Source organism: Rhinoderma darwinii, chromosome 3 (assembly GCF_050947455.1).
Source record: "Rhinoderma darwinii isolate aRhiDar2 chromosome 3, aRhiDar2.hap1, whole genome shotgun sequence".
In the NCBI taxonomy this organism is placed as follows: domain Eukaryota; kingdom Metazoa; phylum Chordata; class Amphibia; order Anura; family Rhinodermatidae; genus Rhinoderma; species Rhinoderma darwinii.
The window spans coordinates 13,016,849-13,032,637 of NC_134689.1; the positions used below are offsets into that span (position 1 = coordinate 13,016,849).

Genomic DNA, 15,789 nt, shown 5'->3' on the forward strand with positions numbered 1-15,789 from the left:
CTCTGCCCACTAGCTCAGGAAAAACTAAGAATTAAAGATGGAGCCTATAATGGCCAGAAGTAGTGTTATTTCTCATCTACACAAGCAACAGCTTATTCAGAAAAAAAGTCACCCGAAAGGTTAAATACGCTTTAACGCATACCTCCAGTGATTTACTTAAAAACCTCTTAGAAGAATCTCAGGGTGTACATTTAAAGGGAATGTGTCGCTAGAATTTTTTTTAGTTAAACAGTTAGTGTATAAATGATTAAACATTGTTCTAATTTTTTTAATTTTTTCACGAGTCAGGAAATATGATAAATTAGATTCTAATTTATAACATTTCCCAGTGCTGGTCACTAGATGGAGCAATTCCCAAAATTGCAGCATTGGCATGTCGTAAAGCAACCTCATTGCTTTATGCTGCAAAATTTGAGAAAACTCACTCGCTCTAGTGAGCTCACAGATTCCCCCCTCCTTTATCCTGGCTAGTGCCGGGAGAAAGGAGGACATTGAACGGTCAAACCTCCTACACTTTGTGTCGCCATTTTTTGAGCTAACACACAGTGTAGAAGGTTTACATACAGTAGTAAACACACAGTAAATCCCGTACATACACAGACCAAACTTAACTGCTCCTGCCGCTGCCTCCGGTCCGTCCGCTTCGTCTTCTCCCTCCGCTCCTCGTGCTTGCTTCAGAACAGTGTCCGGAAGCCGCGAGCGGAAGTAGTAATCTTACTGTCCGGCCGCGGCTTCCGGTCCACAAGAAAACGGCGCCGGACGTCGCTCGGCCGAAGACCTTCAGTCTGGATTGTGCGAGCGGCGCATGCGCCGTTCCCACACAGACGGCGTACAGCATAGTGGATGGAACGGGTCCTGTTCGCATTCACTATGGGGCTGTATGTGCCGTATTCCATGTCTGTATGTGTCGTTAATCGACACAGAGATGGAAAAAAAAAATGGCAGCCCCATAGACAAGAAAAAGTTACAAAATAAAAAAAAAAGTAAAACAAAAAAAACACAAATAAATAAAAAAAATTTTAATAAAACACTAAAAGCAAATTGATCTAAAAATTTTTTTTTTTCGTGAAACTCGTCCTTTAAGGGTCTAATCTAAAATTTTAAAAATAAATAGTGTGCTATGCTGCTTATTAGCCTCATTCACTTACAAGCAGGGGACTTGAATTACTCCAGACCTTTACTTCCTCCCTGCTCTAAAAGATGGATGGATTTGAAAACTTTCCCAAACTAAAAGGAATTACAAGTCTGTAGAGGGAACTTGCTAATTAATAAAGTACTAGGATTACAGCAGCCTTGGCAGGATTTCAAGAAGTATGAAGAAATGTACTAACAGGGAATCCATGGAGAAGTTGCTAATGTAATATGAGCTCGTAGACTTGTAGACGCAGTGACTGTGACCGGGTTGCAGATCCTCTGTATCTGTAAGATGGCAGCCAATGATAGCTTCTTTTTAGGGAAGAAGGAGAGATGAACAGCACAAACAACTGAGCTTTGAAAGAAAAATATACATGAGGATCTAAGAGCACGGGGGAGTTTTATTTTTCCCTGGAGGAATTGCTATTTAAGCGATTACCTAATATGTATTTGTGGAGGTTCTATAAAAGGTCAACCAACGCTCTCAATTTGAAGCCCCTATTCCAGTAAAAATCTGGTGTGTATTCAAGTAGTATTTACTATACCATTATTCCATAACCAGCAATCCCTCAGAGAGTTAAATTCTATCCAAAAAACTCAGAGGAAAGATCACTTTAGGAGGTGTAGTGCCAAAAATGGATTTGAAAATTCTTGTTTCTACACGCTTTTAGCAAACACAGTATAAAAATAAAGTAGTACCGAGTTACCTTCCTTATTTTTATAGTCGTTGAAAGGTTAAAAATTTGTCCAAACTGCGTCGGGCGTCCAAAAACAACATCGATAACTCAAAACGAACAAACATATGAAAAAAAAATAACGGGGTTAAACTTATATTAAATTTTGATGAGTATAATATATATTTGTCACACTCCCATAATTATTTCCTGAAGAAAGAAAACAATATAAATTGTGGTCTGACAGAGTAATTACAGCCTTGTCTTCGGACGCAGCAGAGCCGACCTGGCTCCTTACTCCGTAATTCTTTCAAATGAGGGAGAAAAAACAAAAAAACGACACATATACATGTATAATAAACCGAACACAGAACTTAAAAATCAGCAGTCAATATATGTTCCTGCACCTGAGGAGGTCTGCGGAACAGAAATATGCCCGCTCATGGCAATCCGGTGCAGAGCAGTGGAGGTCCAATAATAAAGCAGCAACGGATCATGCGAATGGGGAGACGGGACGGTATAAACATCAGTGTGGGCTGAGCTCTTCAGAAGCGGCGCCAATATTAAACAACCGTTAGGAGTTCAGAAGAAGGAGTACAAGCTATTAGTGAGAAGCTGGAATCCCGCAATTACTAAGTCTCCGGGTCGTTATTGGTACGCACGGGACACGTCTGATGCAACGTTTTTACCGAGACAATCTGGATAGAACTGAAAATTTCAGTGCCTTGTTCTCCCAATTTTGGAGATCCATGGGGTTCAAAGACCTTTAACGTGATATAAATACGTTCTTATGGATGAAGACCACAGCGTAGAGCAGGGGTCTCAAACTCGGCCGGGTAAGTGGGCCGCATATAGAAAAAATGGGAAGTTGACGGGCCGCATTACTTTCAAATTTGATACAATACAAAATTATTGTTAATCAATTAGTTATTTGAACTACTAGAACACTATATTACTAGAATAATAATACTACATTACTATAATAATAGCGCTAGGTTTAAAATTTGAGATATTTCTCCACGTGCTTATTTCAACAATCCAGCTTTCCAGTTTAAGTGTCGCTAAATGCAGTCCGGCGACTCAGTTAGCACACGTCAAGATTGGGCAGCCCCTTTTTAGATAGTGCCGCAGTGCCCTCTGGATGCTGGCGCAGTGCCCTCTGTAGATAATGCAACACACCCCTAGATAATGCCAGTGCCCTCTGTAGAGGCTGCCCCAGTGCCCTCTGTAGAGGCTGCCCCAGTGCCCTCTGTAGAGGCTGCCCCAGTGCCCTCTGTAGAGGCTGCCCCAGTGCTGTCAGGGGCTTGCCCAGAGCTGGAGTCCCAGGCAGAGCGCTAGTAGGCTCTTCCTGGGACTCCAGCTGTGCTCCTTACATCACTGGGACTCGTGCTCTGGGGAAGCCCCTGACATCATTGTCGATGTATGAACAGCGATGTCAGAGGCTTCCCCAGAGTCCCGGAGCAGAGCCGATAATAGCGCTCTGCCCGGGACTCCGCTCTGGGGAAGACCCTGACACACTGTCCATATATGGGCAGCGATGTCAGGGAATTCCACAGAGTCCGGGAGAAGAGCCGACACCAGCGCTCTGCTCGGGACTCCGGCTCTGGGGAAGCCCCAGACATCGCTGTTCATATGTGGACAGCGATGTCAGGGAATTCCACAGAGTCCAGGAGCAGAGCCGACACCAGCGCTCTGCTCCGCTCTGGGCAAGACCCTGACACACTGTCCATATATGGGCAGCGATGTCAGGGAATTCCTGAGTCTCGGAGCAGAGCCGATACTAGCGGCTCTGTGTCCCGCGGGCCGCAGATGACAGCCCCAGGGGCCGCATGCGGCCCGCGGGCCGCGTGCTTGAGACCCCTGGCGTAGAGGGCCTCCTGTCATGTACGTCAATGGCTCCTTACCCGTTAATGGGGTTGTCCATTTAGGACAACTCCTGTTCATATCATCTATTACAGAATATGGACGTTATAAAAAGGTGGGTCCTCCCTTTCAGAAGGGGGAGCCACAGCGCAAAACGGCTGCCACTCTAGAGGATATGGCAAGACCGTGTATTACATGGTCAAATCATTGACTTTAAAGAGGCTCTGTCACCACATTATAAGTGGCCTGTCTCTATAGATGTTATTAAACTATTTGGGAACTATAAACTTAATACTCAGAAATCGCAGGTTCTCCCACTCAACATTTCAAGGCAATCTTTATACTTTTGGAAGACCAAATTTCCCTTTGATTGGCGATCGGACGGCATCAATTATTTGGAAGTATTTTTGACTAGTACACAAACTGCTTTTTAAGCACAATTATGAACCTTTATTAATACATATACAAGTAGAAGCACAGAGAATGACTAAATCAGAGGTGTCTTGGATTGGAAGGATTGCGGCCTTTAAGATGTTATAGCTTCCAAAATTGTTATACCTTTATCGTACTCTCCCTATTCAGATTCCCATGTCCTTTTTCACTTCAATGCAAAAGATAATCTCTCATTTCATATGGGCCGATAGACATCCCAGAATTTCTTGTAGATTACTAGCTAAAAGTAGGAGAGCAGGAGGATTGGGAGTGCCCGATGTTTATCACTATTATTTAGCTTCGCAGGTGTCACAGCTAGCATCGTGGTGGTTGGAGGATGGTAGTAAACACTGGGTATATATTGAGTCATGTGGGGCACATCCAGTATCGTTGAAGTTGTTATTGCTGGCTTCGTGTTGGGGGAATACCGACTCCTCCTTGTGTCACTCCACTGACACGGGCCTCAATCTCTAGCTGGTCGAAATTTCATGAGTACTCTCAGTCTCGCAGTCCCTTGTCTGGGGCCAATTCTCCATTAGACCTACTAACCTTAGCTATTCCTAACCTACATATTAAGCATTGGAAACTGGGAGGAGTGAGGGATTTGTCCCAGCTCTTGGAAGGATCTCATATGATATCATTTGAGACACTGTCCCAAAGGTTCAACTTACCCATTACAGAATTCTATACCGATTTCAGAATTCGTCTGTAAAGGATCTGCCAGACACAACTTCTGTGTCGACGCCCGTGGGCAATCAGTCTGCACCTGCTTCTATGTCTGTGAGACTGACTCCATCTTCCACCACTCAGGATGGCAGGCTTAGGAGTGGGAGAGCCTATCACAGCCTGGCCAGACGGAGCTAGCTCCCGCCCTCTGTCTATTTATACCTGCCTTTCCTGTTCCTCCTTTGCTTGTGATTCTTCTCTGCTGGTTTCCTGGCCCTTCTGCAGCTTCTTGAACTACTGATCCTCTGCTTGTGATTGACCTTGGCTTTACTGACCACTCTTCTGCTCTGCGTTTTTGTACCTCGCTCATCTCCTGGTTTGACTCGGCTCGTTCACTTCGCTTGTTGCTCACGGTGTCCCCGTGGGCAACTTCCCCATTTCCCTGGCTTCTTTGTTCCTTTGTCTGTTTGTCTGTCGTGCACCTATTGAGTGTAGGGATCGTCGCCCAGTTGTACCCAGTCGCCTAGGGCGGATCGTTGCAAGTAGGCAGGGACTAAGTGGCGGGTAGATTAGGGCTCACTTGTCTGTCTCCCTACCCCGACATTAGATCGTCACTTTCTACATCACCAAAATAAGGACGCGACTTATTGCAACAACGCTATATTTCCCATACTCTCGAGAAGAGGCAAAGGCTTGAAAGCCATTTACAACTTTATACATGATCATGACTCATTTCGCAAATCATACCCATATAAGGATTGAGAAAAAAAGAGTTGGGACAGTCCTTTGCACCTGAGCAGTGGACAAGAGCTTTTAAGTGGATTAATAAATCACTGCAATGCAGTTCTCATTTTGAAGCAGCGATGAAAACCATGCTAAGATGGTACTATACACCAGAATGCCTAAGTAGGATGTATCCAACTTCTTCCTGTAGATGTTGGAGGGGCTGTGGAGAGAGAGGTACTCCGCTTCATGTTCTATGGCAATGCCCAATGCTGACAACCTACTGGCAGGATATACTCTGCTTGATTTCCTCTCTGACCAATCAATATATCTCTAGCTCTCCACAGATGGCATTACTATTGCTGGACATCCATGTGATACCTCCCAGATTTAGGATCCTTATATGTAAAATCCTGATCATTGCTAAGATAGTGGTGACAAGATATTGGAAGTCCTCTTCCATTCCCACACGCGCGGAGGTCATTTCCTCTATTAATGACACATATACATATGAAAGGATTCTGCTGTATGGCTCGGACAAATTTGCTACTTTTTCAGGGATATGGGACGTGTGGAAGACTAGCTTGTATTGTATAAACGTATGAGAATTGATGTGATACGACACTGCAGTTGCTATAAGAAATACCTGGAGAAAAGATCTACAAAGTATACCTGTGATGTTATGTTCTCTTTTATCACTGTTGTTAATGCTGTTTAGGTATGAATATACCTGATCGGTACCTGTTCTTCTGATCAATTCCCAAGGTATTGATATATAATTTGTATTCCAGTAACTCAACGAAACAGTACTGTACATTTTCACTTTGCATATATGGAAATATGTGGTTATTGATCATGTTTTGTTTGTTTGAAAATACCAATAAAAAAAGATTGAACCATAAGTGGCCTGTCTCCTACATGAGGAGATCGGCGCTATAATGTAGGTGACAGTAATGCTTTTTATTTTAAAAAAACTATCTGTTTTCACCACCTTATTAGCGATTTTAGATTTATGCTAAGGAGTTTCTCAATGGACAACTGGGCGTGTTTTACTATTGACCAAGTGGGCGTTGTACAGAGGAGCGTATGACGCTGACCAATCAGCGTCATACAATTCTCTCCATTCATTTACTCAGCGCATAGGGATCCTGCTAGATACTGATGTGCTGTTTTATACTAACACATTAACAATACTGAAGTGTTTAGACAGTGAATAGACATTCCCCGGGATGTCTATTCACAATCTCTGCACTTCGTTACTGTTTCTGTGCTAGTTACAGCAGAGGAAGCGTAATCTCGTTGTAACATGTCATTTACAGCGTAATCTCGCGGGATTACGCTTGCTCTGCTGCAACTACCACAGAAACATTAACGAAGTGCAGAGATTGTGAATAGATATCCCGTGGAATGTCTATTCACTGTCTAAACACTTCAGTATCGTCAATGTGTTAGTATAAGACAGCACATAGTGATCTAAAAGGATCCCTATGCGCTGACTAAATGAATGGAGAGTAGTGTATGACGCTGATTGGTCACAGATTGGTCAGCGTCATACACTCTGTACAACGCCCACTTGGTCAATAGCAAAACACGCCCAGCTGTCCATTGAGAAACTCATTAGCACGAGTCTAAAAGCGCTAATAAAGTGGTGAAAATAGATCGTTTTTGTAAATAAAAAGCACTGCTGTCACCTACATTATAGCGCCCATCTCCTTATGTAGGAGGCAGGGCACTTATAATGTGGTGACAGAGCCTCTTTAAAGAGAACCTTTCACCTCCCCATACATGTGCAGCTGAGTGCAGCATATAATTGGGAGGGCTGCACAAACCCAGGGGCACTTTACATTTTTTTTCTACCCTCCGCCGTTATTTAGATATCGGTGCCGTTATATTTGGCGCCCGATATTTAAATAACCCCCTGAACAGTCAACGGCAAGGGGGCGTGTTACTATGGCTGTGACACTGTCCAATCAGATATGGACAGTGTTACAGCAAGAGCGAGGATAGAGGAGAGCGTGTACGCTCACTCTCTCAAGATCAGTCTTCTGCCGAATTGGAAAGGGAGTGTGTCACTGCTATGGACAGTGTAAGAGGTGTGGAGAGGAGAGTGCGCATGCGCGCTCTCATCTCTTCAGCTCGTGAGAGATCAGTGTTGCACCCGAACTGGCAAGGGGGCGTGACACTGCTACGGACGCTTGCACTGAGAATAGCAGATCACAAAGCGTCCACCTGTTGTGACCCCAGCAATCAGCTGTGATCTGTGGGGAAACCTGGCAGTGAGTGTTCAATTTCCCTACAGCACGCCCACAGGTGAAATTTGGTATTACACAATATCCATTCATATCAATGTGTTGTCAGTGTAACATAAGACAGGACAGGTCAGAGCAAGAGATGCCTTTCCACTCTGACTAATAGATGAGGACCCAGAATAGGAGGTTCCCCCTCTTATCTCACAATACCCTAATAGATGGCTTATGTGAATGGTTTACAAAACTGGTCAACGCCTTTAACCACTTAGGTGACCAGCCTATTTTAGGCCTTAATGACTAAGCTGTTTTCAACTCATTCAAAGACCTATAACTTTTTTATTTTTGCATCGATATAGCTGTATAAGGTCTTGTTTTTTGCGGAACAAGTTGTGTTTAATAGCACCATTTTGGGGTACATATAATTTATTAATTAACTTTTATTAACTTAATTTTAGGGGGGGGGGGGGGAGACAGCCATTTTGCCACTCTCTCGTCCTAAATTTATGCTGTTTACCATGTGGAATAAACAACAACTTTATTCAGCTGATTGTTACGATTGTAACGATACCAAATTTATATGGTTTTCTTATGTTTTACTACTTTTACACAGTAAAAACACTTTCAAAATTATTTGGTTTTGTGTCTCCATATTTGAAGAGTGATATCTTTTATTTTTCCCACCGATGCAGTTGTATGAGGGCTTTTTTGTTTGGGGGGGGGGGGGGACGGCTTGCAGTTTTTATTGGTACCATTTTGGAGTACATGCGACTTTTTGATCACTTATCAAATTTTTTTTTTTAAGGCAGGATGCACAGAAAACAGCAATTCTTGCAGTGTTTTTTTTTGTTTTTTTTTTTAGGGCATTCGTCGAGCGAGTAAATGTAATAGCGTTATAGATGCGGCGATAGCAAATATGTGTAACTTTTTTTCTCATAATAAAAGGCTTTTTGTAAGGGGGAAAAAGTGGTTTTTAATTATTATTTTTTTACTTTGGATTCTTATTTATTATAAACTTTAAGTCCCACTAGGGGACTTAAGTATGAGATCACATGATCGCTTTTATATTAAACTGCAATACTTCTGTATTTCAGTGTATTACTGCCTGTCCATGTAGGACGGACAGGCAACTGATAGGCCATGCCTCTGGCATGGCCTAACAGGCATTAACTAGAGGCAGACCTGGGGGCCTTTATTAGGCCCCCGACTGACATAGAAGACACCGGCACCCTGCAATCGTATAGCAGGATGCCGGTGGGGTGAGAGCGGGAGCACCCTCCCTCCAAAAGCACCAAGATGCGGCGCTCACTATTGAGAGCCGCAGCTGAGGGGTTAAACGTGCGGGACCGACACGGATATCGATCTCGCCCGTTCCAGCAGAGCTGCTCCCAGCCAAGAGCAGGGAGATTTAACTGCTCCCTGCTTTGCATATTTATTCCGTAAAAAGGCTACAGCATCGGAATAAAGCCAGTTAGTGGCCGCCGTAGAAAACACTAATGGGCAGTCACTAACGAGTTGAGCGGTACTATGGCAACACAATGCTATAATGTAATGGTGGCCATATGTGCGGATTCTCCAATCTCCCCTATGAGCAGTCCTCATCATAGTGTTATAGGAACGCTCAGGTCTAAGTTTAGCGCGGCTATTAGCAGAGCGGAGAATGGAGAAGCTGGTTTTAATTTTCTATAGTTAATAAATCACTGTCTATTTAATGACAATGCTGCTGCTTCACGGACTAGAATATATACTTGTTAGAGACCGCAGCGCTAGATGTTGTGCCAGCGACTCTGCACACACCATTTCCTAGCAATTCACGTCCTATAGAACATACTGAACTTTCAGTAGCAATTACCAAGCCACAAGAAAGTCTGTCTGAAGGAGGAGAATGCGGTCTAATAGTTTACGAAGGATTACAGCTTATCTACGTCCCATCCCAAATAGACAACCCTGCCCCATTTAACTAAATGTATCACTGGTCACTAGGCAGGCTTATAGATTTTATATTAAAAGGGGTCACCTGGATTTTTCTATTGATGGCCTATCCTTAGACCCCTGGACGAAGGGGCCGAGGCAGTACCAGGCACAGTCACAATCCTACGTATGTTGCGGTGCTTGGATAACCAACAAAAAAAGCCACAGCCGGTTCGTCCTGATCGATGGGGGTTCTGGGGTGGAGGGGTCGCACCGATCATACATTGATGGCAGAACGCGAGCGGTCACCTCTGCCTGTTGATAGGAAGCCACCCAAACTTGCCTGCACAGCATATTCATCAAGTAGTTTAAAGGGGTTATCCGGGTTTCTTTAATTGATGGCCTATCTTTAGGACAGGTTTTAATATTAGGTCGGTGGGGGTCCAACTTTCGGCACCCGCGTCGATCAGCTGTCTGAAGGAGTTGCGGTGCGAGTACGATTGTTTACATAGTTCTCCTCGTTCATTCTTGCACGGTCGCTACATTTGTAGCGACCGTGCAAGGTATTGCACCACAGCCCCTTCAAGCAAGTGATCGGCGGGGGTGCCGAGAGTCAGACCCCCACAGATAGGCCATTCATTTTATAAACCCAGATAACCCCTTTAAAATAGGATTTTTCCACAAAGGACTTTTATGGAAAATTCACTGGATATGCCATAAAAGCCTGATCACTGGGAACCCCGCCACTGGGCACCTTCACCGATCCTGAAAACAGAGGTGCCCATTCCTGGGTGAGGAGTGGCCGCACACGTGTAGTTAAACTCCATTAGAGATATGGGAATAGCGGAGTGTGCTCATTTGGCGGTTTCTGTATGCTCCAAAGACTTCAATGGAGACGGACCATGTATTCACAGCCACTTCTTTGCTAAGAGCTGGTAACAGACACACCTGTTTTTAAAGTTCCCACTAATAAGACTTTTTTGCCGTAGCCAGTAGTAATGCCAGAAAGCCCTTCATGGAAAACCCCTTTAATGGCTTGTCCAGTTTAGAAATCCCATTTCCTTACAGAGTTAATAGAGGGGAGGTCCTCATCTCTTGACCAGGGTGGAGAGTGATTACAAAGAGCATCTCTCGCTCTGGAGGACCTGTCCTGTCCTACACAGGCGACACAACACTGTGTAATACTTAGTTTCCCCTGTGGTGGCGCTGCAGGGAAATAGAACACTTACTGCCAGGTTTCCCCACAGATTACAGCTGATCGCTGGGGGACTTTCCCTTCAACAATAATACCTAAATATTATATGAAATCTGGGTGGAGCTACTTACCGACTAAGTATGATTCTTGTGAGAAGATTGATGTACTGAAAACTTTGGCGAGAGTTGTGGTTTTCTCAATAAGTCCCACGTTTCTGTCACACAAAAAGGATTACAATTAGGACCAAAAATGAAGGACAACATATTTACCAACTATACAGCCACAAATTAAGCAACTGACCTGTGTGAATAGAGCCCAGATGATAAGCTGATCTCAGGTTGTCCTGTTTCTAGGACCCCGAACAATCAGCTGTAAACTGTGAGGGAACCGGTAGCAAGTGTTCAATTTCCCTGCAGTGCCACCACAGGATATATGAGGCATTACACATTTCCCATTAAAATCAATAGGATGTCCATGTAATTCACGGACTTGCCGGGTCCTCTAGAGCAAGAGCCACTCTTTCTAGCCACTCTCCCCTCTGGCTAATAGAGGAGGGTGCTGAATGGGAAAACTTAGAGCTTAGCGATTATCCCATACGGTGCACTTGATGTGCGTGTCTATCGCAAGGTACTTTATTCAAAGTGACAACTAGCAGAATTTTGGATGCAGCTTTGAAAGGTAATAGAGCATGATGTAATTCGAGATTACGATCAGGACAAGTGAAGCAAAGAATTTGCCAAGTTACTATATATTATGTGCAGATCTTAAATAAGCAGAGCTCCGTAATATTGGGCGGGATGTTTTAAATTTTCATTATAATTATATATTTTTTTTTTTAAAAAGGTAGATCTAATTTAACGCTCCACTTTAAGGAATGTCAGCTTTCAGCTCGAGGTGATCAGTTAAATGATCTCCCCGTAGACCGTTTCCCGGACCTTCTCCGCACCAGGATCTCCAAACCTTGCAGCGACATCTGCTGAGCAGCTCCCTGAGCTTTGCGGTAACATTATGCAAGCTTTCTCTACCTAATTAAAGGGAAAGCCTTCAGCCCCACACAGTGAAACCGCACGAACATACAAGTATCCTGCACAGGGCACTACGTGCCAAGGCACTCGCAACAGATATTGTGCTTATTCAGGGCTTTCCTTTAACCTGTACAGTAACAGAAAAAGCCGGTTTTTGCTTGAGATACATCTGCCGGAGAGCGAAGTACAATCAAAGAAATAACGGAAAATATACATTACTGGTTCTATCAAATCCATAAATTTGATATTAGGTTTTCATCCTTAAAGGGTTAAAAAGGGTTGACCTAGACCTACAGCACCGGTGGATGGACCCTGTCGGTGTTTGTTTACTTATCCTGCAGCGATGACGTGCCGTACGCTCACATGACTGCTGCGGCCAATCAGTGTCCTCAGTGGTGATGACATCACGTATGGCACGTCATCACTGCAGGACTTTTATTGGTGCCCTGTGTATTATATGGACAGCCACGTCAGACTACAATACTAAAAGGTCTGGCTAAACACAGCTTCCCCCCAGCAATATCAACTATTTGACAGGGATGTCAGAAGCCCAACCTGCTGATCACCGCATGGGGCTGAACATTTAGGCCACATGCACAAGACCATAGTTTTAATCCGTAATTACGGATAATCTGCGGACCTGTTAATTTCTAAAAAGGTCACAGACACCTTTCTGTATAGTTATGGGTGCGTCCGGGCCGTAAGAACGATGCGCAAAATATAGAACATGCCCTATTGTTGTCCGCAATTGCAGCAGGGACTCGCCCACGGAAATCATGGATGTGCGTCCGTAATTGCGGAAGCGTTGCTATGCGACGGCAGAGGAATCCCAAAGAAAATGGCGCCTGAGCGATCATGTGGCCTTTAAGCTGGGTCACGATGGTGACATAATTTCTAGCCTCCCTTTTTGGTGCAGATCTGTAAATACGGGTGCACTCGAGACCGTGCTTACGGACAGCGAGGCAGATCTGTGGATGACTACGGGTCCATATTTGCAGACGGTATAAAAAATAAAAATAAAAAAAAACACTGGTCGTGTACAGGAGTTTTAACACCATTGGTTTCAAGTTTCTACAATTTAAAAACTATAATGGAACACCCAGAGGCTGCAATAACACCTCACGGACGCCTGTAAAGACTCCTGGATGCTTTAAATAACCGTCTCATGCATATTCTTACACCTGATACAGAGTTCATTTTGAGCAGGAGGACAGCAGTGACCAGGGCTGGGAGGCCCTCACAGATCATCAGACTCCAATGTATCCGTGTCCTTCGGGCACAGATATAATTGACAGCGCTAGAGAGGCAAGGGAATCATCAGTTCCCTTCCCCGCCGCGTGCCACTTTTCCGGTGATGCAGGCGGCACATGTCTGCGTCGTTCTGCTGGAGCAGGTCTGATCAGAAGACCAGACTTGCATCACTGGAGGAGAGGACTGCACAGGAAATGAGACAGGCAAGTGTAGCACTACCTACAGGGGGAGCGCTGTGCGCCACTACCTACAGGGGGAGCGCCGTGCGCCACTACCTACAGGGGGGAGCGCCGTGCGCCACTACCTACAGGGGGGAGCGCCGTGCGCCACTACCTACAGGGGGAGCGCCGTGCGCCACTACCTACAGGGGGAGCGCCGTGCGCCACTACCTACAGGGGGAGCGCCGTGCGCCACTACCTACAGGGGGAGCGCCGTGCGCCACTACCTACAGGGGGAGCGCCGTGCGCCACTACCTACAGGGGGAGCGCCGTGCGCCACTACCTACAGGGGGAGCGCCGTGCGCCACTACCTACAGGGGGAGCGCCGTGCGCCACTACCTACAGGGGGAGCGCCGTGCGCCACTACCTACAGGGGGAGCGCCGTGCGCCACTACCTACAGGGGGAGCGCCGTGCGCCACTACCTACAGGGGGAGCGCCGTGCGCCACAACCTACAGGGGGAGCGCCGTGCGGCACAACCTACAGGGGAGCGCCGTGCGGCACAACCTACAGGGGAGCGCCGTGCGGCACAACCTACAGGGGAGCGCCGTGCGGCACAACCTACAGGGGAGCGCCGTGCGGCACAACCTACAGGGGAGCGCCGTGCGGCACAACCTACAGGGGAGCGCCGTGCGGCACAACCTACAGGGGAGCGCCGTGCGGCACAACCTACAGGGGAGCGCTGTGCGGCACTACCTTCAGGGGAGCGCTGAGCGAATTTACCTAAACTCGCTATTTATGCATGAAATCATTCGTATAAGTTATAGTAATGTTTCCCTGCGTAGCGCGTTTTTGACACCACGTATCCCTATGTATTATTGATTTGAAATACTGAAATTTACATTCTCCTTGGCAAAAAATACTATGAGGAGTATTTTCACTGGAAAAAAATGTAGTGTGACCTCTGGTAACTCTAAATTCAGGCCACACAGAGCATCTACAATGGGCAGAGAAGCGCTTACCTGATGGTATTCTGATTCTGAGGGCATTGGACGCAGGCGTTCCTCAAGCACCGGAAGCATTCAGCTGACAAGTCGAACCAATGTCCCTCAGAAGACTCAATCATTGTCTGGATCTCCTGCGCGGCTCTAGACAAGATCTGTAATATCAAGGAGAATATCTTCTCATCTGCAACCTCTCTGGAAGAGAATAGACAACAGTTATTGTACGGAGGGAAGGTCTGAACATGAACGTCATTCCACCACCATATGGAGGGAAATCTCAGCACGTTACTACTGCGACTGCACCTCTATGCACCATGATGTGCTGGCCATATGTTTGCTTCTTCCACCACACGCAGGAAAAAGGAGGAGGATCGCCTAATCTAAGTGGAAGATCCACCAAGTCTATAAAAAAAAAAGGGTTGTCCCACGATTGGTCTATTAGGCTGGTTATAAAAGTTAGGCCCCATGCACACGACCGTAAAATCGCCCGTAATTATGGACCCATTCATTTCTATGGCCGACGGACACCTTCCCGTATGACTACGGGAGGGAGTCCGTGCCGTAGAAACCTGCCGAAAAAAATAGGACATGTTCTATCGTTTTACGGACCGTGCTCCTATACTTTATAATTCGGAGCATGGCTCGTAAAAACGGCCGGCTCTACGCGGCCGTCCGTGCCCGTAAATACGGGTCATAATTACGGGCACGGTCGTGTGCATGAAGCCTTAGGTTGACGACCGACCTCTGAGACCCCCACTGTTGCCAAGAGCGAGGGGGGGGGGGGAATCTCATTCATTCTACCACTTCCCCATTGTAAGCTGAAGAGTGGCATGCTTGTCCTGCTCTCCAGCCGTGAATGAGGACGGTTGCGCTGTTGGCAACGGTGAGGGTCCCGCATATAACAACCCCTTAAGGTTCAATTCTGAAAAAACATCATGGTCCCAAATGAGGACAAATAGAAAAAGCATTGGGGGCAATATGAAGCACTGAGCTGCCAGGCCAAATGAATTGTACAAGGAGTAGACCGCCTAGCAGCCTCATTTCTCAATAGTAGAGTGGAGCGAAACTTTGCTTTACCGAGCCTGGCGACTGTTAAAGTGGAGTCTCAGTTCCCTCCTATAAGACAACTGAGAGTAAAATGCTTCAAAAGGGGTTTCCCCCATCGCAAAGTAATGGCATATCGCTAGGATACCCCATCACTAGGAGTCAGACTGCCGGGACCCCATCAATTGTGAAAATAAAGGGGGCCACGGCGCCGCGTCAGTGCTGCGTCCCCGGTTATCCTCTGTGCAGGAGACTGCAGCCTGGCCTCATTCACATTAATAAAGCCACGCTGCAGTTTCCTGCACAGCGGATGACCGGGAGCGCCAACGTGGCGGGAAAACTTTTAAGGGGGCGCAGAGCAGCAATGTCTCTTCATTCTTAGTATTGGTGGGGGTCCCAGCAGTCAGATCGGATCAGAAAGTTATGGCATATCCTAGTGATATGCCACCACTTTAATAGAGATC

General features: G+C 45.9%; 1 protein-coding gene across 2 annotated transcripts in view; it reads right to left on the reverse strand.

Moving 5' to 3' along the window:
* ATXN10 (ataxin 10) overlaps positions 1–15,789 on the reverse strand; it is a 97,602-nt gene that overhangs the window by 69,176 nt on the left and 12,637 nt on the right. For both annotated transcript variants that reach the window (XM_075855938.1, XM_075855937.1), the window contains exons 2-3: positions 14,300–14,476; positions 10,976–11,058 (exon numbers count right to left, since the gene is read on the reverse strand). In XM_075855938.1, coding sequence (XP_075712053.1) covers positions 10,976–11,058; positions 14,300–14,476 — 260 coding nt within the window. The remainder of the gene's footprint in view (positions 1–10,975; positions 11,059–14,299; positions 14,477–15,789) is intronic.